Source organism: Podarcis gaigeae (assembly GCF_964106915.1).
Source record: "Podarcis gaigeae genome assembly, chromosome: 2".
In the NCBI taxonomy this organism is placed as follows: domain Eukaryota; kingdom Metazoa; phylum Chordata; class Lepidosauria; order Squamata; family Lacertidae; genus Podarcis; species Podarcis gaigeae.
In genome coordinates, this window is record NC_139679.1 from 111,092,645 (window position 1) to 111,119,080 (window position 26,436).

General features: G+C 42.4%; 3 protein-coding genes across 7 annotated transcripts in view; 1 reads left to right on the forward strand and 2 right to left on the reverse strand.

Moving 5' to 3' along the window:
- Positions 1 to 26,436, reverse strand: part of LOC310837896 (C-type lectin domain family 2 member D-like) — a 201,075-nt gene that overhangs the window by 166,060 nt on the left and 8,579 nt on the right. For 2 of the 3 annotated variants that reach the window (XM_083725116.1, XM_083725117.1), the window contains exon 6: positions 23,945 to 25,619. In XM_083725116.1, the coding sequence (XP_083581242.1) occupies positions 25,475 to 25,619 (145 nt within the window). In that variant the 3' untranslated portion in view covers positions 23,945 to 25,474. Of the gene's footprint in view, positions 1 to 22,394; positions 23,098 to 23,408; positions 25,620 to 26,436 lie in introns of those variants that run through there. The other variant, XM_083725115.1, reaches the window with a different exon arrangement.
- Positions 97 to 8,086, reverse strand: LOC310838027 (early activation antigen CD69-like). Of its 3 annotated transcripts, XM_083725360.1 has the most exons (8): positions 7,918 to 8,084; positions 6,889 to 7,015; positions 6,146 to 6,285; positions 5,199 to 5,242; positions 4,107 to 4,172; positions 3,156 to 3,337; positions 1,801 to 1,904; positions 97 to 538 (listed from the first exon to the last, which is right to left on the reverse strand). In XM_083725360.1, the coding sequence occupies exons 4-8, from the start codon at positions 5,203 to 5,205 to the stop codon at positions 415 to 417; spliced, it is 483 nt and encodes a 160-aa protein (XP_083581486.1). In that variant the 5' UTR covers positions 5,206 to 5,242; positions 6,146 to 6,285; positions 6,889 to 7,015; positions 7,918 to 8,084; the 3' UTR covers positions 97 to 414. The 3 variants fall into 3 exon arrangements, with proteins under 3 accessions (XP_083581486.1, XP_083581485.1, XP_083581487.1); XM_083725359.1 differs by lacking the exon at positions 6,146 to 6,285 and having other exon boundaries at positions 7,918 to 8,085; XM_083725361.1 differs by lacking the exons at positions 6,146 to 6,285; positions 6,889 to 7,015 and having other exon boundaries at positions 7,918 to 8,086.
- Positions 11,309 to 22,300, forward strand: LOC310837974 (killer cell lectin-like receptor subfamily B member 1B allele A). Its single transcript, XM_083725253.1, has 6 exons — positions 11,309 to 11,509; positions 15,949 to 16,038; positions 17,433 to 17,579; positions 18,478 to 18,632; positions 20,153 to 20,262; positions 21,903 to 22,300. Exons 1-6 carry the CDS (start codon positions 11,425 to 11,427, stop codon positions 22,045 to 22,047), a joined length of 732 nt encoding a protein of 243 aa, XP_083581379.1. The 5' UTR covers positions 11,309 to 11,424; the 3' UTR covers positions 22,048 to 22,300.

The following is a 26,436-nucleotide window of genomic DNA, read 5'->3' on the forward strand; positions in this document are numbered from 1 at the left end:
TGGAGTCTTTTGCATGGGGCCAGGATATGCATCCATTTAAAATGTGTGCATGCCTTTAACACTGTTGCCTAATCAAGAATTTGTCATACGAGGAAGTTGTAAGGATTTGGTTTATTACATGGAAATGAAAGAGACAGAATATATGGGCGCTGCTTTAGAAAGTGGGGTTACAAAGAAGCTCAGAAATGCACACTTGATTTTCTTCTTTCACCTCCAACAAAAGACCCAAGACAACAGCATGATTAAGCCAAGTTGGCCACTCTCTGTTTCAAAGAGAGGAAAAGCTGCCCTTGATGATGACTTGGAAAGTTTAGTTGGTCCAAAAATGCAGAGACCAGATTACTGGCTGGAGTTCTCATTTGGATCTCCTATGCTGCCCATTCACCCCAGTGGATCTTGGGTTAGGATGGCGCCCTAACTTCTGCTCCTTGTATAAGTATCAGGCTGGCTACAGATCCAGTTTCTTGCTACCTGACAATCTGACACGGCAATGTCAGTGCTCAGAAACGCACACTCTCCGTCTTCTTTCAGCTCCAACCTGCAGCAAAAGAACCAAGAAAACAGGATCAAGCCAAGGGGGCCATTCTCTGTTTCACAGAAAGAGGAAAGTGTCCAAAATGACATATCTCAGAGCACAGATGTATTGTACTTCTGTCTGTGCTCATAGGAACCTTAAGACTGACTACAGTAGTCCCTCTTTAGTGATAAGAGGTAGGGCCTCCTTGGTGCTGGCACCAGCAGTTAGGAAATTCTCTCCCAGTTGTCTATTATACAATTTTTAAAATATTTTTTTCAATATCCATCTAAAAATGGGAAAGTATGTTAACAAGGTCCTCCATCTTCCCATTTTAAATGGACATATTTATAAAATCACAGATATTCCTCACTTAATCTTGCCTACTTTTTAATAAACAATTAAGCATTATGTTTTGCCCTGATTACAGTGTTGCTGTGGTTCTACTTGTAATAGGTTTCTAGTGCTATTTTTATTTTGTGTATGTAAGCTTCTGCAATGAGGTGGTGAAAGTTGTGCTAGAACTTATTACAAATAATAAAAAAGATATTTTGCTAACTCTCTGTGTTTACTTCATATCTACACAACATACTTCTCTTCTCTGCATGGTCAGGGCTAGTTTGATCTTTCCAAGGCAGGAAACATGAACCCTTCCTTCTTCGTTCACAAACCTATTCTGTTGGTTGTTCCACAAGAGCCCCCCACACCCACCCATCTCAATTTTGATTCCAACCCTCCCTAACTCCATCCCTTTGTGGTACATTAGTTTGAGAATTGGGTTTTATTGAGAATCTAATAGTATCTAAGGGACGTGGGTGGTGCTGTGGGTTAAACCACAGAGCCTAGGACTTGCTGATCAGAAGGTAGGCAGTTCGAATCCCTGCGACAGGGTGAGTTCCCGTTGCTCAGTCCCTGCTCCTGCCAACCTAGCAGTTCAAAAGCACATCAAAGTGCAAGTAGATAAATAGGTACTGCTCTGGCAGGAAGGTAAACGGCGTTTCCGTGCGCTGCTCTGGTTCTCCAGAAGCGGCTTAGTCATGTTGGCCACATGACCCGGAAGCTGTACGCCGGCTTCCTCAGCCAATAAAGCGAGATGAGCGCCGCAACCCCAGAGTTGGTCACGACTGGACCTAATGGTCAGGGGTCCCTTTACTTTTAATAGTATCTAAGAAATATTATATCCATGTAAAAATGTGGAAGAATGGCAGATCTGTCTCTAGGCAATTGTCAGGCTACTTGGTGGTTTCCATCCCAGAGTCCAGACACTGAAGAGAACAAGGACTCACATGTTCTTGAATTCTTGCCCATTTCCCCATTTCCAGGTTTGTCCAGAGTCCTTCCTCAGGCCAATCCAGTGACCAGTGTCCCTGATGTAGCGCAGAACGAATGCCTTAAAGCCACACAAAATTCAGATTTAGAACTGCTGTCTTCAAAGAAATCCCTTCTTATCCCTCTGTGTTGATGTGATTCTATGATTCTGTAGTGGAGCTGATCTTAGTTGGCTGCCTATACAGCAGCAGCATGGGGTGGGTGATGTGGTGGCCGCACTCTGTATTTGCCAGGATGAGAATGGGGCAGGGCAGCTGCAAAGACAGACCTCTTCACTGTTTTGCAGGCCCCATCCCAGCAAAGGGACTGCTGTTTCTGGGAAGATGATGATGATAATAATAATAATAATAATTTATACCCCGCCCATGTGGCTGGGTTTCCCCAGCCACTCTGGGCGCCTTCCAACAAAATATTAAAATACAATAATACATCAAATATTAAAAGCTTCCCTAAACAGGGCTGCCTTCAGATGTCGTCTAAAAGTCAGATAGTTGTTTATTTCTTTAACATCTGGTGGGAGGGCGTTCCACAGGGCGGGCGTCACTACCGAGAAAGCCCTCTGCCTGGTTCCCTGTAACTTTGCTTCTCGCAGTGAGGGAACAGCCAGAAGGCCCTCGGTGCTGGACCTCAGTGTCTGGGCTGAACGATGGGGGTGGAGATGTTTCTTCAGGTATACTGGGCCGAGGCCGTTTAGGGCTTTAAAAGTCAGCTCCAGCAGTTTGAATTGTCACCATTGCCAGTCTCCCCTCTCTAGCACCAGTGCTGAGCTTAAATAATTACAGTGGTACCTCAGGTTAGGAACTTAATTCATTCCGGAGGTCCGTTCTTAACCTGAAACTGTTCTTAACCTGAGGTACCACTTTAGCTAATGGGGCCTCCTGCTGCTGCTGCTCTGCCAGTGCGCGATTTCTGTTCTCATCCTGAGGTAAAGTTCTTAACTCGAGGTACTACTACTACCTCTGTAACCTGAGGTGTTTGTAACCTGAGGTACCACTGTACATGGATTCTGTATTACCATCAGCCCTGCTCACTGTAATACTTCTTTAAACATTTATCTACAATGACATACATCATAGGTGACGCAACGACATCCTAGTCTTTCGTCACCTTTCCAAAATCCTGCATATCAGTATATTTGAAAACATGGCAAAGAAAATGGTTCCTTGGCGGCTGAGATGGAGAATTTGCTCATGTCCCAAGTTATGATGATTCAAGATGAATCAAGAGTTGACTTTGTGTTTCTGTCAGGGCTGTATAGCAGTAATTTTCTCACAGACTTAATTGCCTCTCAAATGTCATTGGTTGGACGTACCTTTTCTTGCTCACTGTCAATCACAGCCAGGACGGAATTATGTGAATCACAAAATATCTGACTGGAAGCCCAATCTCCTTTTTCCTCTGAGAAAAAGTAGCATTTTCCCTCATAGTTGATCCACAAAGCTGGGCAGGCTCGAACAGATGACACCTCAGAGGATGGCTGATTAGTATACTGTGCTGCAAATGTAAGAGAAAAAATACTCTCCTCTGAACCTGCCTACATTATTATTAGTTTAAGATTACCAATGCTAAAATATGAGTAGATATGATCATAAAATGATGAATATTTGTGCAGAATTCAACCCCCCTTACATTCACACCTGGCCCAAGAGATTTTGCCACCTGAGGCGAACTACAAAATGGTGTGTCCCTTCCTGACAGGGAAGAAGCGGTGAATGAAGATATACATCAGGAACAAGGAGGGAGGGAATCAACCTCACCTGACGGTTGAAGTGGGAATCAAAGGCCCCTTTGAGCCAGTGTGGTGTAGTGGTTAAGAGCGATAGACTCGTAATCTGGGGAACCGGGTTCGCTTCCCCGCTCCTCCACATGCAGCTGCTGGGTGACCTTGGGCCAGTCACACTTCTCTGAAGTCTCTCAGCCCCACTCACCTCACAGAGTGTTTGTTGTGGGGGAAGAAGGGAAAGGAGAATGTTAGCCGCTTTGAGACTCCTTAAAGGGAGTGAAAGGCGGGGTATCAAATCCAAACTCTTCTTCTTCCTCTTCTTCTTCTTCCCTTGTGATGGGGAAAGGGATCTGAATCATGCCAGGAGACCCCAGAGGACAGCCCTTGCCATTTCTTCCCTAGGGTAGTTGAGCAGGGGTTGCTGTGGCATCTCCACTTGGCAGACCTAGCGCTGGCACTCACCAGCAGCAGGGGGCAATGGCCAGCGGGCAGAGACCTAGAACAAAGCACTAAAAAATAATAATAATTCAGAAAACTCACCTGCCCACCAAACTATGAATGGGATGCTTATGATTGCAGCTACGATAATAGTTCTTTGTTGATTCTCTGAAAGGAAATAAAACAGACAAATGATGAGGGCCGTGCTAATGCCTAAAATGGGGCAAGGAGGATATATAATTTATTTTATCTCAGTGGCATTTTGCAGTTCTGGTCATAGGAACAAAATGAACAAATTTGGGGAGGGGGGGAAACTACCAAACTGTAAGAAAATGAGGGGAACTGCAAATGCACAGAAGTACGCTTGATTTAACTTAACAGCATGGCCGGCTCTACTGTTAGGCAGCCAGTTTTGGATATCATGAGAGAGGGTGCAAATTATTCACCACTGAATGTATTATTGTTGCTGTTATTTTTGATGCTCTGCCTCGGGCACCAAATATGTTTCCATCTGATCCCCCCGCCCCATGACACTACGTAAGCCAGGGTTGTTGTTTTTTTTGCTTTTGAAATGTTAAAGAGTTCTATGATATCTTCTGGTTTCTTAGCTCTCTCCCCATCTTGTGTAGAAAAATCACAGATGATTGGGCATAAAAGCATGCATATTCATGCCGTCTCGCCTCCCCACCCCCCGCCCCGGTGCTGGAATGTGACAGCTCTGGTAAATCAAAAGTGGCTTCTAGCTGGTCTTCCCCACTCAAATGTTCTCCTGCCCGGACCTCTTTTGAAGACGGACAGGGCAGCAGTGTAATCAACCTGCTCCTCTATCATGTGCTGTTTTTTTTTAAAAAAAACTTGATATAGATATACAGTGGTACCTCGGGTTAAGAACTTAATTCGTTCTGGAGGTCCGTTCTTAACCTGAAACTGTTCTTAACCTGAAGCACCACTTTAGCTAAGGGGCCTGCTGCTGCTGCCGCGCCACCAGAGCACGATTTCTGTTCTCATCCTGAAGCAAAGTTCTTATCCTGAAGCACTATTTCTGGGTTAGCGGAGTCTGTAACCTGAAGCATATGTAACCCGAGGTACCACTGTAATGTGGTCCTCCAATATTCAACAGTATATTGAGGTCCCCCTATTCAGTAGTATTTTGTTTCCAGTGTCTCACAACGTCGTAAGGCCTTTCATACACACCTTGCATTGCAGGTCTTTCATGCGCTCTTGCTTCGGGATGATTCCTTAAACAAAAGAACATGCTTGATTGGATCGAGGGTCCTTCTAATTTATCCACATTGCTCTTGTTATTCCTTGCACTCCTTTGTTGTTTGGTGGTCCCACTGGATCTCCTTTGAGCTAGCCGCCGTGAAACATCTCTTTCCTTGATGGTTGCAGCTAGTTCTCAGTCTCCATCACAAGTAAATGTGAAGATGTGACTCACTTTGCATTCACTCAAACTGAAATGCAATTGCCATTTTATTGCCCAGTTTCTCCTATCTTAAATTGCTCTGCTGCTGGGTACCTTTGGAAGCGCTTTATACAGTGGTACCTCGGGTTAAGAGCTTAATTTGTTCTGGAGGTCTGTTCTTAACCTGAAACTGTTCTTAACCTGAGACACCACTTTAGCAAATGGGGCCTCCTGCTGCCGCTGCGCCGCCGCCACACAATTTCTGTTCTCATCCTGAAGCAAAGTTCTTAACCCGAGGTACTATTTCTGGGTTAGCAGAGTCTGTAACATGAAGCATCTGTAACCTGAGGTACCACTGTATTCTGCTTGGGGGTTGTTGTCGTTTTTTAAAACAATAAACAATCCTTTGCTGTTGTCTTCCCCTTTGCCCTCTTCCCTGACTCAACAGTCATTACTGAATAAATCCAGTACAAATAATAGCTTGGGGGACCCCACTGCATATTTCTCCCAGTTTTGCTCAGCCTGGACCCTGAGATCCAGCACCGAGGACCTTCTGGCGGTTCCCTCACTGCAAGAAGTGAAGTTACAAGGAAGCAGGCAGAGGGCCTTCTCGGTAGTGGCACCCGCCCTGTGGAACGCCCTCCCATCAGATAAGGAGATAAACAGCTAACTGACATTTAGAAGACATCTGAAGGCAGCCCTGTATAGGGAAGGTTTTTCATGATTGATGTTTTACCGTGTTTGTATATCCTGTTGGAATCCATCCAGAGTCACTGGGACAACCCAGTCAGATGGTCAGGGTACTAATAAAATTATGGTGATGATGATTACTTTTATACTTTGTTCTTCAAATAGTAAATTGGAGGAAACCTGCTCCTGCATGAGTTCAAATGTGGGGGTATTTTTGGGAAGGGATTTTGCAAAAGTGTGTATATATATATATATATAGAGAGAGAGAGAGAGAGAGAGAGAGAGAGAGAGAGAGAGTGAGTAATGTTTAATGGATCAGCTTTATCTACATGTTTGTTAAGAAGAATTCAGAAAGACTGTTTTTGTTTTTTGAAACTATGTGTCATTTTCCTCTTCCTGATTTGTTTATTTGCTTAGCAATTCTAGGTTTCGTAATGCTTTCCACAAATCTATGTGAGATACACATTAAGCCTGTGATTTCCTGGTTCTCCCCCAAATATAGCATTATAAATTTGGGGTGTGTGTGTGAAGCTGTACACCAGACCCCTCTAATCCCTGGACCCAGCAAGTGTTAAAAGCTTACCAAGCCTTCTAATTCCTGGAATAGCCAAGGTAGCTTCCTGGTGAGACGATGGGGTATTAAGGGGCTTGTGCCAGATGGAAAATGAATTTTGCCACCTCCCTCAACAGACAAAACCAGAGTTGAGGACAGAAAGTTGCAGGGATGTGAGCCAGAGGAAAAGCAGCAAGCTGGAGAGAGAGTTGGGGCAACATTTTATTTGTTTTTACCTTCTCTGGTGTAGGACATTTCTCTGTGGCTGACTATCGTCCATTTCTTCCTTCAAGACAGCAGGACCTGGACTCTCCTGTCCAAGGTCAGGAGAGTTGGAACTGGCAGCCGGGCCCCAGCTGAGCTCTGATATGACGGTAGTTGGATCTTTGGTTACTATTTGATTCAGTCCTTCAGGCTCCCTTCCTGAAAAACGTGGCTCAGCCATCACCTTCTTTTTGATGTGCCCACATTCCTTCAATGTTCTTTCACAGTCTTTGAAACATGCCCCCCACCCACTTCTTTGACTTTTCTCCCTTCCATCCCATAATTCCACTGTTCACTACCCATAGCTGTCAAGCATCCCTTATTTGGCGGGACAGACCCTTATCCCAGCGCCATGTCCCACTGCTGACCCTTATTGATGATGTCCCTTAAATAAGCTACTGAAGGTAATGGGGCCCTTTCTATGTCCAGCTGCCCTTTGTCAACAACAAATTGTTGCTTTTTTGTGTTGAATATATGCTATATGGTAATTTATGGACCTAATAGGTATCTAAAACCATTTGCATGCAACAAAATATGTATTTTATCAAAGTAATTGTTGATCCCTTATTTTGGCTGCTGGTCCCTTTGACAGCTATGTCACTACCCCTTCTCTGCAAACCACCATAAGAACAATTTCATAATCATGTAATGAAGAGACAATGCAACAGCAAATATCTTCCTATATATATATATAAATGTAAGGTTTTCATCATTCAGGCCCTGCAGCGCTGTATCACAATCCTGGATTTGGATGAAGTCAGACTATAGCCCCCATTGGAGGATTTCTAGTGCCTCACCACGATTCTGGAGTTGCATTAAGTCAGGGAGGGGGCAAGAGGGAAGGCAAGCTAAACAACAGCAGTTGCTGTAAATATGCTATACTGTACTTCAAAGCAGCAAAGCAGTTCCACAGGGACATTAAGTAGACACTGTAGCAACACCAAATCACATTACTCTCATTCACACAATCCCACTCTTTCCCTGATTGTCTTCCTACTTACCGGTTTAGAAGCTATTTGGGTCCAGCAGCAAACTTCAGAATTGCAGGAAATGTATGTAGAAGCTGGAAGGAAGCTGCCACCCGTTGTTTTGCTGTCCTGGGTGCTGTCAGAGTGCTCTCCTCGATATTTGTTGTCTGAGTCACTCTTCTCAGTTGTGGAAGAGAAAATGATAGCAGCTATAGAAACACTGACAGTGAGAGACAAGCTATGTTTGCTTGAGCAAAGTAGCAGTGCAGGGTGTGGTCAAATTCCGATATGAGCTTGCATTCACTTAACATGTTGGACTTTCTGGAACAGATGTCAAAGTCAGGTCATATGGTGACTTTTACAGCTGCTCAAGACCTTGGCAGCAGATCAAATTCACAGTTATAGGGCACCGAAGCCATCCTTCAGAATTTGTGCTTGCAATGCAGCTTTCCTGCCAAGTCTTCTGTACAAATGCACTTATTAGGGGAAACTGTGCAAAAATGCATATACTAGTGAAAAGAGCATTCAAGAATGCATTATATAAGGGGCTTAAGACAGCTAAAAATTGTGTATTTTAGGCAAAATTGCACAGAAAGATGTGTTTATTCAGACAGATTAACAGTAAAATGCTGGTGAATTTTCAAAAGGACTTTAAAAAAATTACTAACGGATGTGTAAATGTGGAGAACTGAATTTAAGAGTGAGAAACCCAAAATGACAGATTAGCCCAACTGTTGTGTGGGGTCCCTATCTGCAATTGCATTTCTAGCGTGGGCTCCCTAAAAATAAGTTGTGAACATAGTTGATGGTCCATCAACTTTCACAGCACCTTCTCAATCTGTGCACTGGCTGCCCGTCTTGCTCCAAGCACTGATCTTTTCCCACTGTTTTATTCCATTTCGTTTTATGGAAGACAATCTTACTTGGCTACGAGTGATCGCCAAAGAAGAAGAAGACCATTTTCTAACAAGGTTCTCTTTTTTTAAAAAAATAATAATATTTATTAAAGTTTCAAAAAAGTTACAAGAATAAGAAAAAAAAGAAAAAAATGAAAAAAATACAAAATACAGAAAAATAAAAACAATTAAAAACAAATCAACCTTTCCATATCTTGTCTTTCATTTACTTGTTTCCCTGACCTCCTCACACCTCCCTTTTTTGTATTCTAGTTCAATTAGTTATTTCAGCAAATCCTTTCCATTTTTACTTTTATCTTAATAATTTATCTTAATATATTATAACTTTACATTCTCACCTATTAACAATCCATTTTTACATACCCCTTTGTAACATTACTTCTAAAGCCACATAACTTCATTCCAGCATCCTTCTAACATTCCTTAATTTTACAATGTTTCTGTAGATGGTCTTTAAATTTCTTCCAATCTTCTTCTACCAACTCTTCTCCCAGGTCTCGGATTCTGCCAGTCATTTCTGCCAGTTCCATGTACTCCATCACCTTCATCTGCCATTCTTCCCGGGTGGGTAGATCTTGTGTCTTCCAATACTTCGCGATGAGTATTCTTGCTGCTGTTGTTGCATACATAAAGAAAGTTCTGTCCTTTTTTGGCACCAATTGGCCGACCAAGCCCAGGAGAAAGGCCTCTGGTTTCTTCAGAAAGGTATATTTAAATACCTTTTTCATTTCATTATAAATCATCTCCCAGAAAGCCTTAATCCTTGGGCACGTCCACCAAAGGTGAAAGAATGTACCTTCAGTCTCTTTACATTTCCAGCATTTATTATCAGTCAAATGATATATTTTTGCAAGCTTGGCTGGTGTCATGTACCACCTGTATATCATTTTCATAATATTCTCTCTCATTTTCTAACAAGGTTCTCAACAATTTGCCCAGAAGTTGAACTTGCTTTATCAAGGCACAGCACTTGACAACAATGCTTGGTGTTATTAAAAAAATGTTTAGCACTACATTGATCAACTTGCAAAGACCAAACTTACAAAGTATGGCCATTTAACAACTACTGTATGGTGTGTGTTCATGTGTGTTGAACCGGCCTCTTCCTTGGTGAAAACTTGTTTCATTTCAGCAAGTTTCCCCAATTTTATGGTTAATTTTAACTAACTCCAGTCAGTTATAATGAGTCGTAACCTTGTTGAATATTGCTTAGAAGGTGCATTGGTAAGTGGTTTATAAATGACTGAAATAAAAATAAATCATAAAGTATTTTCGTTCTTAGAAAAGAAGTCAATCGGTCAATCATTTTATTATTTCTTAAGACCTGGAGGAAGAACAGTGGAAACCACCTGACTAAGAGCCCCCCAGGGATAGCGCAAAGGAACAGGATTTGGATCAGGGCTCCTGGTGGTGGACAACTGGACACATCCCAGAGAAGGAGAAGATCTGGGAGGTAGTAAAGATTGGCAGCTTGGAGGATGAGGGAAAGGAGGAAACAAGCTGGTGTCTCAGCGCAGAGCAAAGACAGGTGTCAGACTTAGCAGCAGTCAAAAGATTCCATCAATGGTGTCTCTGAAAATTTTTACACATAACTTGGGATGACAGGCGAACTAATTTCAGTGTACTGGAAGAAGCAAATATCACCAGTGTCAAAGCAATGATTCTTCAACATCAATTTCGTTGGACTGGTCATGTTGTGTGGATGTCTTCCAAAGCAACTACTCTATTCTGAATTTAAAAATGGAAAATGTAATGCTGGTGGTCAACAAAACAGGTTTAAAGACAAGGCAAATCTAAAAAAATGTAGTATAAACACTGACAACTGGGAAACACTGGCCTGCGAGCGCTCCAATTGGAGAATAGCCTTTACCAAAGGTGTCATGGACTTTGAAGACACTCGAACTCAGGATGCAAGGGAGAAACGTGCTAAGAGGAAGGCACGCTTGGCAAATCCACACCGTGATCAACTCCCGCCCGGAAACCAATGTCCCCACAGTGGAAGGACATGTGGATCCAGAATTGGCCTCCACAGTCACTTATGGACTCATTGGTAAAACCGTGTTTATGGAAGACAATCTTACTTGGCTACGAGTGATCGCCAAAGAAGATGTATGTATGTAGGTAGGTAGGTATAAATAATTAAATAAAATAATTGCTAACCAGACATGAACTTTTACCATGTAAATTTCTTTTTAAGTGCATGTTAAACTGGTTGATTTTATCCACATTTCGGCAGTTTATCTCTGCTGATTTCAGTTTCTTTTCTTCTTGCTTCTTTTTTCTTCTTGCTCTTTTTAATGAGCCACTTAAAGATGTTTTTTAAATAAGCGATGTGTGAATCTTGCTAAATAAATAAAATAAAAGGCAGACATCTATTTTGATGAGGAAGAAAAAGGAACCATCTGGATTCTTGTTACCCTCACCTTTCTGCACCAGGAAGCTCTGCTTCAGTTTTTCAAAGACCAGAAAACTTAACCTGACTTCAACTGCATTGGTTAGCAGCAGCGCTTCCTTCAACGAATTACATTGGTTGGCCGGCTTGACTAATATATACACTTCCCTTGCAGCAGCTAAGTTGTCCCATATCACACACAATCTCTTGGCCTCCTTTGCTTCCAGCGGAATGACAGATGGCTCTATCTATGTTGACCTTGCTTTCCCTTCAGCTCCAACCTCTGCCAGGCTGCTTCACCCCTCGCAAGGATCAGGTAAGTTTTAATGTTGGGGAGCAGGGAGAGGATGTTTTTTTGCAAGGCTCCAAGCTGTTACTTACAGCACGGAAAAAACAGCAGGTCTGCAGGGGCTGAAATATTTTTAGAGCAAATGTAGCCACAGAAGGAGGGCGTGTTGCCTTTTGTGTGAGCATGTAGTTAGTCAAAATAACTAACTGCAGAGGGTTGCTATAAAGATGGGCACTTCAGCAATATTTCATTTTCATATCTTTATTAATCTAAAATAAATACATTTATGAAAAACAGACGTGCATACAAGTAAGCAAACATACAACAAACAAATAATGGAAAAATCAAACAAACCACCACACTATAAGCTATAAGAAGATTAATATATCATCATATATACTCCTGGTATTGAACACAATTATAAAATTTATAGAAAAGAAATTTAAAACTGACTTCCTATTAATCTCACTGTACTTTGTCTGTCCAACCCCCTGCAATGCAGGAATCTCTACTAAAGCATCCATGACAGATGGCCATCCAACCTCTGCTCAAAATCCTTCCAGGAAAGAGAGTCCGCCGTCTTCCTAGGGAGTCCATTCCACTGTCAGACAGCTCTTACTGTCGGAAAGTTCTTTGTGAAGTTTAGTTGGAATCTCCTTTCTTGTAACTTGAAGCCACTGGTTCAAGCCCTACCCTTGGGAACAGGTTAAAACATGGGTAGGCAAACTAAGGCCCGGGGGCCGGATCCAGCCCAATCGCCTTCTAAATACGGCCCGTAGAAAATCTGGGAATGAGCGTGTTTTTACATGAGTAGAAAAATTGCCCTTTTATTTAAAATGCATCTCTGGGTTATTTGTGGGGCATAAGAATTTGTTCATCCCCCCCCAAAAAAAATACTCTGGCCCCCCACAGGGTCTGAGGGACAGTGGACTGGCCCCCTGCTGAAAAAGGTTGCTGACCCCTGGGTTAAAACAAACTTGCTCCATCTTCCACGGGATAGGCCTTTAGATATTTGAAGATGTCTATCCTATCTCCTCTCAGTCTCCTCTTTCCCACATACCCAGCTCCTTCAACCCTTCCTCCTAAGCCTTTGTTTCCAGACCCTTGACCATCTTGGTTGCCCTCCTCTCCACACATTCTAGCTTCTCAATATCCTCCTTAAATATTGTTGGACTACAGTTCCCAGCAGCCCTAGTCAGCATGGTCAATAAGCAGGAATGAAGAAAATGGTAATCTAGAAACATGCGAAAGGCTTCAAGTTCCCTAATGCTAGCCTGCCCAGTTCCTATATTTTATTTTATTTAGTTATCCTTTATTAGGCATAGCAAATCACACATTATCAAACAGACACCATATACAAATTGTGCAAAACACGAGCTCAACATAACAAGGTTTGTCCCTGTCAGATCTTTAAATCCAGAGAAAATCAATTTGCATAAATAATACAATACAGCACTATCTAATCCCCAATCAATTAAGAACCACTAATTCTCTTTATAATGACCCAGTCTTTCTACATGGACAGCACTCGAAAATTCAGCCACTATTAAAGTAATTTGATCGTTCCTGTCTGAAAGGAGGTCCTGAACCGTTGGTATTTTATTTATTCAAAAAGTTATATCCTGCTTATCTGCCCAACAGAAGACTCTCAAAACACATACAAGTTTAATAAGCAAATATATTAAAATAAAAGAGCAGGGGAGAATGACAAGCCTCCTTGAGGGATGTAAAGAAATGCAAGCTATCTAGTTGGTGGGCATAAGAACATCAGAACTAGGGATGGGGAGAAATTCAGTTCAGTTTGCATTTGGAGGTGATCTACACTTTCAGAAACTGTAAGTGATGGGGAACAAAACCACCCTTCAAAATGTGTCCTTTTCTGAATTTTGCAATTCAGTCCTGCAGTCCTGAGGAATGTGTAGTAATGTTAGGGTGAAGAGTTCATATAAATGGCATAACATGCATTGCATGAGAAAAAATGCTACCCAAAATGTACATTTTTTGAAATGGAATACAGAAATGTGCCTATTGGGGGGGGGGGAATCAGACTAAGATGCTGACGAGTTCTCAGTTTGCTTAATTGCACAACTATAATTCATTTGTCACAAACAATAAAGAAAGCACCATACATTTTTTGTACACAGGTAACATGTATAGAAATGTATGTACTGGGGTAAAAGTGTGCATTAAAATGCACATATTTGTGGTAATAACAAGGCATTATATTAGGTGAAATTATTTTGCAAATATGTGTATATTTTGCAAAAGCATGTATCTTAGGAGAAAGTCACATTGAAAGGCTGGTTATTTTTTCACCAGCAAACAGATATGGAAATGTGAACTGTGGACTGGAAAAATGGAAAACTAAGAAATTGAAATGGACAAATTTGCCCATCCCTAGTTATATGCAGGGGGGAAAGGGTTAAAAGCCCATGCCCTTCCCCGGATGATAAGCTCCCATTTGCAGGCATTGTGGTTGCATTGTATAAATGCAAACCCACTAAATAAAGAATCACATGTAACCTCTGTAACCTACAGTTCCGGAGATAAGGGTGTGAAAGGAAGGCCATGGTCAGACCTTGCTAAATTAAACCTTGTTTCTATATCTCTGGTGCAGCAGAACTGCTTGTTCTTTGAGCATATTCAGTGCTCCCCCCCTAGAAAAATAGGTGCTGGTACTTACGATGAACTTGTTCCAGTAAATGTCACATTTTCTATAACCATAATAAGAGAGGTGCCATACTCACCATGAAGTTGTTGCAGTTTTTTTAACCATGAAGTTGTTACACTTTTTTTAACAACAACAACAACAACAAAAGGAGGTTCTGGTACTGTGTACCCTTGAGTAAAGTTACAGATAGGTAGCCGTGTTGGTCTGCCATAGTCAAAACAAAACAAAAATTCCTTCCAGTAGCACCTTAAAGACCAACTAAGTCAGTTCTTGGTATGAGCTTTCGTGTGCATGCACACTTCTTCAGATACACTGAAACAGAAGTTTCCAGACCCTTCTATATAGTGAGAAGGTGGGGAGGGGTATTACTCAGAAGGGTGGTGGGAATGGGTGGTTGGCAGATAGCTGTGATGAGCCTGTTGACGACTCTTAACGACTGCAATAGGTCTTACAGGAAAAAGCAAGGGGTGAAAAGGTGAAAAGTAAAGGTAAAGGTAAAGGGACCCCTGGCCATGAGGTCCAGTCGTGACCAACTCTTGGGTTGCGGCGCTCATCTCACTTTATTGGCCAAGGGAGCCGGCGTCCAGCTTCTGGGTCATGTGGCCAGCATGACTAAGCTGCTTCTGGCGAACCAGAGCAGCGCATGGAAACGCCATTCACCTTCCCCCCAGAGCGGTACCTATTTATCTACTTGCACTTTGACTTGCTTTTGAACTGCTACCCTTCAGTACCCCATGAAAAAAAAGCACCACCTAACCCTAACACCAATGCCCTACTCCTAACCCTTAATGCAACCCTAACCCTACTTCCAACCCTAACCCTAAAACTAACACTGACCCTAAACCGAACCCTCACCTTACCTCCAACCCTAACCCTAACTCCAACCCCTATTCCTACCCCCTACCCCTAACCCTAGAACCAACACTAATACTAACCCCAACCCTACCTCATACCTTAACTCTAACCCTACCTGTAACCCTAACCATAAACTGAACCCTAACACTACATTTAACCCTAACCCTGGCTCCAACCCTGACCCTTGTTAACACATTTTAATTGGTTAGTAAAAGCTCCAAGGACCTGTCCAAAACTTTGTAAAGAACAAAAAAATAGCTATATTTCTGCTTCTGAATACAATTATTCAAGCATAGATGGCTTGAAATAAACTCTAGCTGTCTCCCTCCTCCCTCCCCGCATCTTGCCTTTTTCAAATCCAGACTGATGAAGAATTCTGGAGAACTCGAAGGCTTTCACACTATTTTGTAGCATTTTGCTTTGCCAATTAAAGGTATTGCTCTGATATGGATATGGTGTTAAATAACTACAGTGGTACCTCGGGTTCAGAACTTAATTCGTTCTGGAGGTCTGTTCTTAACCTGAAACTGTTCTTAACCTGAAGCACCACTTTAGCTAATGGGGTCTCCTGCTGCTGCCGCCCCGCCGGAGCACGATTTCTGTTCTCATCCTGAAGCAAAGTTCTTAACCCGAGGTACTATTTCTGGGTTAGCGGAGTCTGTAACCTGGAGCGTCTGTAATCTGAAGCGTCTGTAACCCGAGGTACCACTGTATGAATTTCAGGAGTGTTTTCTCATCTTGCAAATTGCGGAAAGCCCCAGGGACACATTTCAGCCGAGCAAAAGCACTCTAGGAGCGTTGAGCAGGGCTGGAGGGGTTTGAGTCTGGGAAGAGGGGGAAGGGCACACAGAGAAGCCTTGAGGGCCAGATTTGGGCTTCAGATCTGAGGTTCTGTACCCTTGTGTTGGGGAACCTAGTATTAATAAAGTCAAATTTACAGGCGCCTCACCACATTCCCAGGGGCGACGGACTGCTCTCTGGATTGGATGGGCTGGAAATGTCATCCTAGGGGTCACCGTGATAGTCCTGTGTAAGTACAGAGCACTTTTATTTAGTTAGTTAGTTATTTCCATTTATAGGTTGTTTCTGGTGAAGTGACTTAACAATAGAACCACCAACCATTTAAAACAGCAACAACAATGGCAGAGATTTCAAATATGAAACAATTAAAGGCAAATATAAAACCCATTTCAAATCCAACACAGATACGGGCTCCAATGAAAATCTACGCTCAGAGGGGTTGTTGAAGTAGGAAGGTCTTCATTAATAGTCAAAACATAATTTGGCAGCAGTCCCTGGGAGCAAAGGTGGCCTGTTCCATTTTGCCTCAGAGGTGGAACAGGGAATGTGCCACCCTCTGCCAAAACCATTGCATTCTGCTGAAAAATTGTACAAAAAGGAACAGATCAGGGTATTTTCATACTTTAGAATATGTTTTTTTAATAAAGCAAATAGAGTATTTCGTATAAACAGATTTTATCGTACTGTATTGAGCTGTGACATAAAAACAGGTTATATGTCAAGAATTCATAATGCAGTGGTACCTTGGTTTTCGAACACCTCTGTAGTTGAATGTTTCAGATCTCGAACGCTGAAAACCCGGAAGTAAATGCCTCGGTTTTTGAATGCGCCTCAGAAGTTGAACAGGAAATGCAGCTTCTGTTTTGAGTTTTCTGTATTGAGGCTTCCGCTTTCAGTGTTCGGTTTTCAAACGTTTTGGAACTTGAACGGACTTCCGGAATGCATTGTGTTTGAAAACCAAGGTAGCTGTAACTGGTTCACATTGCAATAAACTAACAAGGGAAATAATAATAATAATAAACTTTTTTTGCTTTGTTTCCTGTTTATTGCTTGTAAACAAATAAAGGTGTCACAGTGTAGTAGCTGTACCAGCTTGGCCCCATGACTGTGGGTGTCTGGGGCCGTGGGTGCCATGCAGCGTGCACCAAAATTTGTGGGTGCCCGGCCCCTTCATGGGTAATTTTATGGGTGCTTGGGTACCCAGAACCTTAGGGAGTTGGCACCTATGCAGTGTAGTGAGTTGACAGAAAGTGTGACTGCAGTTGTTCTTCAGTGGCTTAGTATCTGGCCATTTAAGTTATTGTCAAAAATTGGGTCGTCTGGTTTTCACAGCCTAAAGATTTGTCTTGAACAATTGATCATACACGAGTTCTAAATATTGGAAAGTTACAGGCAATCTTTCCGAACCTGAGCTGTTATCTTAAAGGACATACTGTGATATTCTCCTTTAATTAAAAAACAACAAACACGTTTTATTTCATTGATGAAGGGAAAATCCATGTGGAACACTGGATTCAAGAAAGGAAAAGAAATACAATTAGGTACCATAACAAAAAACATTAAACAGTCTTTGAATTTCTTCGCAGTTTGTTGATCACTTAAAATTAACCTCCTTATATGAAGGTTTTCAGACATGGAACCTCATGGGTGAACTGGAGAAATCCCGTGAAGCTCAGGGACCCCAGGGTAAAATGGAAAATAATCTATGCCTAGAGAACGTGACTTCGCTGAAGCAATTTTTCTGTAAGCCGCTTGAAAACAGCTCAGCAGGTAACTGGAGTGTTGTTTCTCAATAAGGCTCAAGGAACACATATAAAAAAATGGGGGCTGCTGCCTTTTGGGACTGGGGGCAGGGTAGAAGGCGGGAAGACCACAGAGTGAGGGAGCCACAGTCAAAGAGAGGCTGAGCCAACTAATTGTCGTTTTGTCCCTATCCTCTTCCCAAACATATACAGTGGTACCTCGGGTTACATACCCTTCAGGTTACATACGCTTCAGGTTACAGACTCAGCTAACCCAGAAATAGTACCTCGGGTTAAGAAATTTGCTTCAGGATGAGAACAGAAATCGCGCGATTGCAGTGCAGCGCCAGCAGAAGGCCCCATTAGCTAAAGTGGTGCTTCAGGTTAAGAACAGTTTCAGGTTAAGAATGGACCTCCAGAACGAATTAAGTACTTAACCCGAGGTACCACTGTATACCCACAACGTAACTGGCTGTGTTTAAATATATAAATTCTTTATACATCATATAAACATAACTCTTTTCACATTATCTAACTGAGTAGAAGCAATTAAAGAGCAACATTTAGAACAGGAAATACAAATAGATCAGTTCTTATATATGTAATGACCAAATAGAAGCTCTTGTGCTCTATGTATGTCTTAGCGAATACAAGTGTCAAACGTAACAACCTTAAGGAGCAGTACTTGCAAAAGATGAATTTTCTTTGTACAGTGGTACCTCGGCGGCTCCCAACAGAATATCAAAATATTAAAAACACGATTTAATACCTTATTGTGCGTAAAGGCGAAAAGTGGATTAGTGAGGATGCAAACAAAGGGTTGTGTAGGCTTGCTCCTGTCAGTTACAAACCATGGTTTGTCATTTTATCTGCTGTAAACTTGCAATTTTTTATGCTTCCGCCCGCCCACCCTGCCCTACTCCCAGAGAGTTCTGACTGCACAGTCTGCCCTGAGAATTGGTTCCGTCTCAACAGCAAGTGCTACTGGTTCTCCAGTGAAAAAGGAGACTGGACCGAGAGCAGAGACGACTGCAGAACAAAAGACTCTCAATTGTTGGTGATACAAAATCAAGAAGAAGTGGTAAGTAAATAAGAGTTAGATCCACGTTCCTTATTGATGGGGTGGAGGGGAGCCACTGCCAAGATGAGGACCATTCCATCTTGCATATATTTATTGTGGCAATTATAGTCCACACTTTCGAAATCCAAAGATAAATAAAAGGGGGTAAATGTATTCCACTGTGTTTCAATCGCATCGTTTATCTAACCCCATGTACATAATGCATCTAATATGTGACTCTGTAGTGTAGTGGGTTGGCCAAATAATTTTAGGACATGCTAGGAATCTACCACAAGGGAACTTTTCATTCCCTTATACTGGGACTCTGTTTGATTTTACTTACAGCCAAACTAAAAATTATGTTCAGTCACATGCAGTTTCTTTTTCAAAATACAATAGGGAGCCTTGGGAAAGATTAGGGGGCCATTGAAATAGCTTATTTAACCTTTTTGTTGGTTCCTCAGCTCCCATTGCAGAGTGCCAGGAAATCTGCATTACGCATTTGAGGAGTAAATATCCTTTAAAATTCACAGTTCTATGAATTTTGAAGTGCAATTCCTCCTATCAGTTTTCCATATTGGTTTCTTTCTTTCTTTCTTTCTTTCTTTCTTTCTTTCTTTCTTTCTTTCTTTCTTTCTTTCTTTCTTTCTTTCTTTCTTTTTAAAAAAAACAGTCATAGCTCGGGATAAATGTGCTTCAAGTTAAGTATTTTTGGGTTGTGCTCTGTGGCAACCCGGAAGTAACGGAGCGCGTTACTTCTGGGTTCCGCCGTGCGCGCATGCACATACGATCAAAATGACGCCACGCGCATGTGCAGAAGCAGCGAAACGCGACCCACGCAGATGCAGGTTGCGTTTGCTTCAGGATGCGAACGGGGCTCCAGAACGGATCCCGTTTGCATCCCAAGGTACCACTATAGTTCCCATGAAAATTCTACAGCATACTTGTGCATACTTGTTTCCTCCAGCACCATCATTCAAAAGCATCCTTCTTCGGCAATCAGCCTTCTTTATGGTCCAGCTCTCACTTCCATACATCACTACTGGGAAAACCATAGCTTTAACGATACGGACCTTTGTTTGCAAGGTGATGTCTTTGCTTTTTAAAATGCTGACTAGGTTTTTAAGATGCTGTCGTGGGACACGGGTGGCGCTGTGGGTAAAACCTCAGTGCCTAGGACTTGCTGATCGCATGGTCGGCGGTTCGAATACCTGCGGCGAGGTGAGCTCCCGTCGCTCGGTCCCAGCTCCTGCCCACCTAGCAGTTCGAAAGCCCCCTTAAGTGCAAGTAGATAAATAGGTACCGCTTTATAGCAGGAAGGTAAACGGCATTTCCGTGTGCTGCGCTGGTGCTGGCTCACCAGCTGCAGCTTCGTCACGCTGGCCACATGACCTGGAAGTGTCTTCGGACGGCGCCGGCTCATGGCCTCTTGAGCGAGATGAGCACACAACCCTAGAGTCGGACACGACTGGCCCGTACGGGCAGGGGTACCTTTACCTTTTACTAGATATTATAGTAGAGACTAATTGCATTGTTTACAGGACTTTATACTGAGTAATATCCAATATCCACTGCTTTGGATTGGATTACAAGCCACACCTCCTGACTGGAAATGGACCTGGGTGGACGGCTCCCCATTAGATGACAAACTGTGAGTATCTCATCTTTCTCTGCAGAGCAGGGGTGGGGGGGACCAGATCTTCATCTCCCCAAGCCCTCTACTCAGTCCATACTAATCACATCACATCATTGACACCTGTCAAAATACACCCTTTTAGTGTACCCTAAAGTCCCAAGGTGGGTTACATTAAAACACAGTTGAAAACAACTTATGACCACAGAAGTAAGGTGGGTCCTAAAAACATACCCTTCAAATGTCAGAGGCCAAGGTAGAGGTGTCTCTTCCGCATTTACCAGAAGCTGTATATATAATGAAAGATGCCAAATGCACCTCTGAACTACCTGGTGCTCACTTATGAAGCTCACTAGGTAATCTTGCACCAGTCTCTCTCAGAAAAATCTTCGTTTGGTCTGTGGCCTTTTAGAAGTGGGCAGGATGGGTTTTAAAAAATGTATTTCTTTTTTCCTCTTGGTTTTAATGTATCCTAGTGAGGGGTTTTGTTTGTTTGTCTGCAAGTTGCTTTGAGTTACCCTGGGCAAAATAAAGCAACTCACAAATTTGATATACTGTATAGTAAGTAAATGCCGCAGGGGATACGGGTGGCGCTGTGGGTTAAACCACAGAGCCTAGGACTTGCCAATCAGAAGATCGGCGTTTCGAATCCATGTGACGGGGTGGGCTCCTGTTGCTCGGTTCCTGCTCCTGCCAACCTAGTAGTTTGAAAGCACATCAAAGTGCAAGTAGATAAATAGGTACCGCTCCGGCGGGAAGGTAAATGGCATTTCCGTGTGCTGCTCTGGTTCGCCAGAAGCGGCTTAGTCTTGCTGGCCACATGACCCGGAAACTGTACGCCGGCTCCCTTGGCCTATAGAGCGAGATGAGCGCTGCAACCCCAGAGTCGGTCACGACTGGACCTAATGGTCAGTGGTCCCTTTACCTATACAGTAAATGCCTCCCAAGGTTATTGTGGAAATAAGTGAAACCATTTTGCACTGCCTTGAATTCCTTTGCAAAAGGGCAGAAAGAAGGGGGCATACGTCCACACCCTTCAAAGAGAAATGCGTGCAAGTTCTCCTCCTGTGGTTCACTGGGAGCATGAGGGGAAACCTTAGTTAAACCACAGGAAGTTCTTGCAGCCCAGGGAAACCCATTGGCAAAATATTTGAGAACCACAAGTCTTGATTCCACATGATAGGATCGCACCTAATGGGCAAGCCTAGGCAACGTAATTGTGCAGTGAGTAATAAAAACATACAACAACAACAACAACAACTATTATTATTATTATTATTATTATTATTATTATTATTTAAACCCAGCCCATATGGCTGGATTTCCCCAGCCACTCTGGGTGGCTCTCAGCAGAATATTAAAAACACAATAAAACATCAAACATTAAAAACTTCCCTAAACAGAGCTGCCTTCAGATGTCTTCTAAAAGTCAGTTTGTTGTTTATTTCCTTGACGTCTGAAGGGAGGGCGTTCCACAGGGCGGGTGCCACTACCGAGAAGGCCCTCTGCCTGGTTCCCTGTAACCTCACTTCTTGCAGTGAGGGAACCGCCAAAAGACCCTTGGAGCAAATCTTGCCCCTCTCTCACAAAGAATGGTCAAGCAGGTGGTTATGTTCAGCCTTTGACAGATGCTGTTGGCTTTCTCCTTCCTTTTGCAGGTTGAAAGACCTAGCTCCGGATCAAGCAAAATCCTGCGGGAGACTTAATGGGAACAAAACTATTTTTGAGACATGTACTACTGTAGCCAGATGGGTCTGTGAAAAGAAAGCTCTTCAAATAACTACCACGACCAGAGGCCATTGAGTACCCCTGCTTCTCGCCCTCTCTGCCTCACCAACTTCTCTTGATCCAATCGGCTGAGTGGTATTGATGTCACCTGGCCAAAATACGATGAGCTCCTCTGATGACAGGGGTGGTTTGGGGAGGTTGGGCAGCCTTGGCCTTCGGCTAAAGCTCTGAGTTCTGTGGGGGATTTGGGAGCCTTCAGAAGTTGAATTCTTAAAGTATTGTTGATAATAAAAGAACTGAAATTCTTTGACCCACAAGCATGTTTTATTATTGTCTACTCGCTGTTCTGGATTTCTAGGTTTATAGACAATATAATACAAGTGGCTGAAGCACGCATCAAAGTAGGATTAAGAGCCAAAATGCTGTGAAGCAATATTTATTATAAAGTTTTGTTACAAAGGAGCTGACTTAAAAAATATAGAAATACTAATTTTCTCTCTTTAGTGTTACATTTGTAACATTGAGAAAGAATTTTTTTGTTGCATTGACACCTGCAGTTGTTCTAACCTAATTTCGACGTGCTGATTTCATATCTGAAGTTTTGTTCTGTAAGCTCTAGTGTTTTGTTTTGTTTTTGCAATTCATGTTTTTCACTTTTCACCATAATCTGCTTTTCACAATGCAAGAATTCAATATTTTATTAAACACATAGCCAAAGTAGTACAATATGAGTATAAATGTAAGTGACTTATATAGCATTGAACATGACATGTATAGCATTGAAAATGACATCTATGTACAGTTGGAGGTATGCAAAAAAATGTATTCCCTTGGGATACACAGTATGACAATAAAGATATTATTATTATTATTATTATTACACTGGGGAATTTTTTTCTTTTGCATGAGATTTTTCAAGTGTTCTTATATGTTCTTTCTATGCTGATTTCAAATCTGAAATTGATTTCCATTTATATGCTATAGTTATCCTTCAATTTCTGACTTTTGCTGATATGTCATATTTACACTGGGGATAAGTGGACACTGGCACGTTGATCTACCCTAACCACATGGTAATTATTGTTTTGCAAACTCAATTTTTCTTTATTTTTATAGATTTGTAACCTAAACATTTCTACAGTGGTGCCCCGCAAGACGAATGCCTCGCAAGACGGAAAACCCGCTAGACAAAAGGGTTTTCCGTTTTGGAGGTGCTTCGCAAAACGAATTTCCTATGGGCTTGCTTCGCAAGACGAAAATGTCTTGCGAGTTCCTGCGGTTTTCCCCCCCTTTCCCCCCCTTTTCTAAGCCGCTAAGCCGCTTATCTGCTAATAGCCGCTAATAGCGCTAATCCGTCAATGGGCTTGCTTCGCAAGATGAAAAAACCGCTAGACGAAGAGACTCGTGGAACAGATTAATTTCGTCGTGCGAGGCACCACTGTATTTTTCTGATCGGACCATGGCTTCTTCAAGTAGACAAAAATGTGTAAACAAGCCTGATGCCTTTTGTTATGCTATTTTTGTCTGGTTAATACGAAGGCTATCGGCAAGAACAACTGACATTCTGATGCCTATCCCAGTATTCCTTCAGCAATTAGACCTTTCCTGCACCCTGAGGAACTCCCTACTCCAGTTTATAAGGGGTTTGTCTCTTCTGAAGATGAAGGAAGTGAACATGGTGAGGAGCACAACTGGACCATCTGTGTGGATCTCAAAATGGTCAACTTCTTGCTTGGACAACAGAAAGGCTTTACCAAGTACAGTGGTACCTCGGGTTAAGTACTTAATATGTTCCGGAGGTCCATTCTTAACCTGAAACTGTTCTTAACCTGAAGCACCACTTTAGCTAACAGGGCCTCCCACTGCCGCCGCACCACTGGAGCACGATTTCTGTTCTCATCCTGAAGCAAAGTTCTTAACCTGAGGTACTATTTCTGGGATAGCGGAGTCTGTAACCTGAAGCGTATGTAACCTGAAGCGTATGTAACCCGAGGTAGCACTGTACCTGAATAACAACGGCCTGTAGATACCACTGGGAAACCAAAATAGCAGTCCCTTGTGTGATCCTTGGGTTCTCGCCAAACCATGCGACCTCCAAAAGGCATACTCTTCCGTTTTCCTTTTGTCCAGTCTCTAAGTATTTCCTCACAATTGTGACAAACAATATGCGGAGCCCATTTCTTGCCTTGGTGGCCCAGGGGGATTTCAAAATAGCTGTTATAGGCACGCCTCACAAACGCTTTAATATTGCATCTTTGACGAGGAAGTGCGTAGCAGCCACATACATAACAAAAGGCCTCAGGTTTGTTTATACATGTTTGTCTACTTGAAGAAGCCATGGTCTGATTTGAAAAATACAATTATTTAGGTTGCAAAAGTATAAAAATAAAGAAAAATTAAGTTTGCAAAACAATAATTACTATTTGGTGAGGGTAGATCAACGTGTCAGTGTCCACAAGGCAGCATACTGGGTTCTTCCCCACTCCATTTCATGCTCACTAGAACCCTGGGAGGTCGGTTAGTCTGAGAGACAGTGTCTGGTCCAAGGTCTTGTGGCAAATTTTGTCGCTGAGCGGGGATTTGAACCCTGGTCTCGCAGGTCCTAGTCCAACACTCTAACCGTTACACCAAACTGTCTCAGCGCTGTCACTTATTACAAACCTTCAAAATTCAGCTTAAACTTCAATATTACATTTGTTAGCCCAGAAATGGAAACAAGAAGAAATTCCAACGAAAGAAGAATGGCAGGCGAAATTAATGGACTATGCAGAATTGGACAAAATGACAGGAAGGATTTGAAACCTGCGGGACCAGAGTTTCACAGAAGATTGGAAGAAGTATATGAATTATTTGAAGAGCAACTGTAATCAACAAATTACGCTAGCAGGACTACAAGAAGCTTTGTAAGGAGAAATATACAAAGTGTTACAAAGTAGAAAAAGATAGAGATATTGGTTATGAGTTTGAAATGTAATAGGGAAGATAAGAAATGCATACTGAGAGATTAGATTGGAAAATTTTCAGACAGGATTGATGGAAGTCAAAAATTTGAATAAGATGTAAAAGTATGTTTAATTACTTTTGAAAATAATATGTTAAAAAAACTAATAAAAATTACACACACACACAAAACTTCTATATTACATGGTAAAAATCTAAGTGCACGTTGTCCTTTCCCTTACGATGAACTCCATTTCCATTTCATTTTAGTATCACTCCTTCTAAGTATTCTAACTGCATGGCTGAGTATTTTTCAAATACGAGATAATTAGTTTAAATTGTACCCCATCCTACTAGATGCTCCACAAAGCAGTTGCTGGGGAGTATCTGATAGCAGCCTCCAAGGCTGCCCAAATAGTACAAATTCTGAGTGTATTTGCATTTAAGAACAAATTCCTAGCCATACTTAGGGTGGTATCCTACCCAGTTCATCCATTCGTCATCTTGGCTCCTTATTTTCTTGACTTTACTCACTCACTCCAGCTCTCCTCCAGTGTCTGGGCTATGAGGCTGATAAACAATTAGAACTTGTACATGCAGAAGGTTTGCTGCAGATGCAAGGAAGTTCTGTGTGGCAGCCCGAGGCGGCAGCTATGGCTTCATTGTCCAGATGGACACATTCCCCACCTTTTCCTGCAATTCTGAGTCTGCAACACAAAGCATCACAAACCTGTATCGAAGCGGCAGACACATGTCTCAAGATGATCTTTCTTCAGGCTTTTTCTAAAGTCTAGCACAAAGGTGGTGGGTGGGAGAAAAACCTGGCGGACTAAAATAAAATGGCCCAGAGAAGGATGGAGATGTAAGCAGAATTTAATAAAAGGAAACAAGCTCATTGTTGAAACATCTCTACTATAATAGAGTGGTACCTCGGGTTAAGAACGTAATTCGTTCTGGAGGTCCATTCTTAACCTGAAACTATTCTTAACCTGAGGTACCACTTTAGCTAATGAGGCTTCCCGTTGCGCCGTCACCACATGATTTCTGTTCTCATCCTGAAGCAAAATTCTTAACCCGAGGTACTATTTCTGGGTTAAAAGAGTCTGTAACCTGAAGCGTCTGTAACCCGAGGTTCCACTGTATAATAATAATTAAAAAATATTATTTATACCCCGCCCATCTCGCTGGGTTTCCCCAGCCGCTCTGGGTGCCGCCCAACAGAATATTAACAATAAAATCAAAAAGCGATAAAACATAGAACATTAAAAACTTCCCTAAACAGGGCTGCCTTCAGGTGTCTTCTAAAAGTCAGATAGTTGTTTATTTCCTTGGCATCTGATGGGAGGGCGTTCCACAGGACGGGGGCCACTACCAAGAAGGGCCTCTGCCTGCTTCCCTGTAATCTCTCTTCTCACAGTGAGGGAACTGCCAGAAGGCCCTCGGAGCCTCTACAAGCTGATTTTCATGAAACTGATAACCAAAGATGTGACTGCTTCAACAGGCCTCAATCACTTGTCATACTTG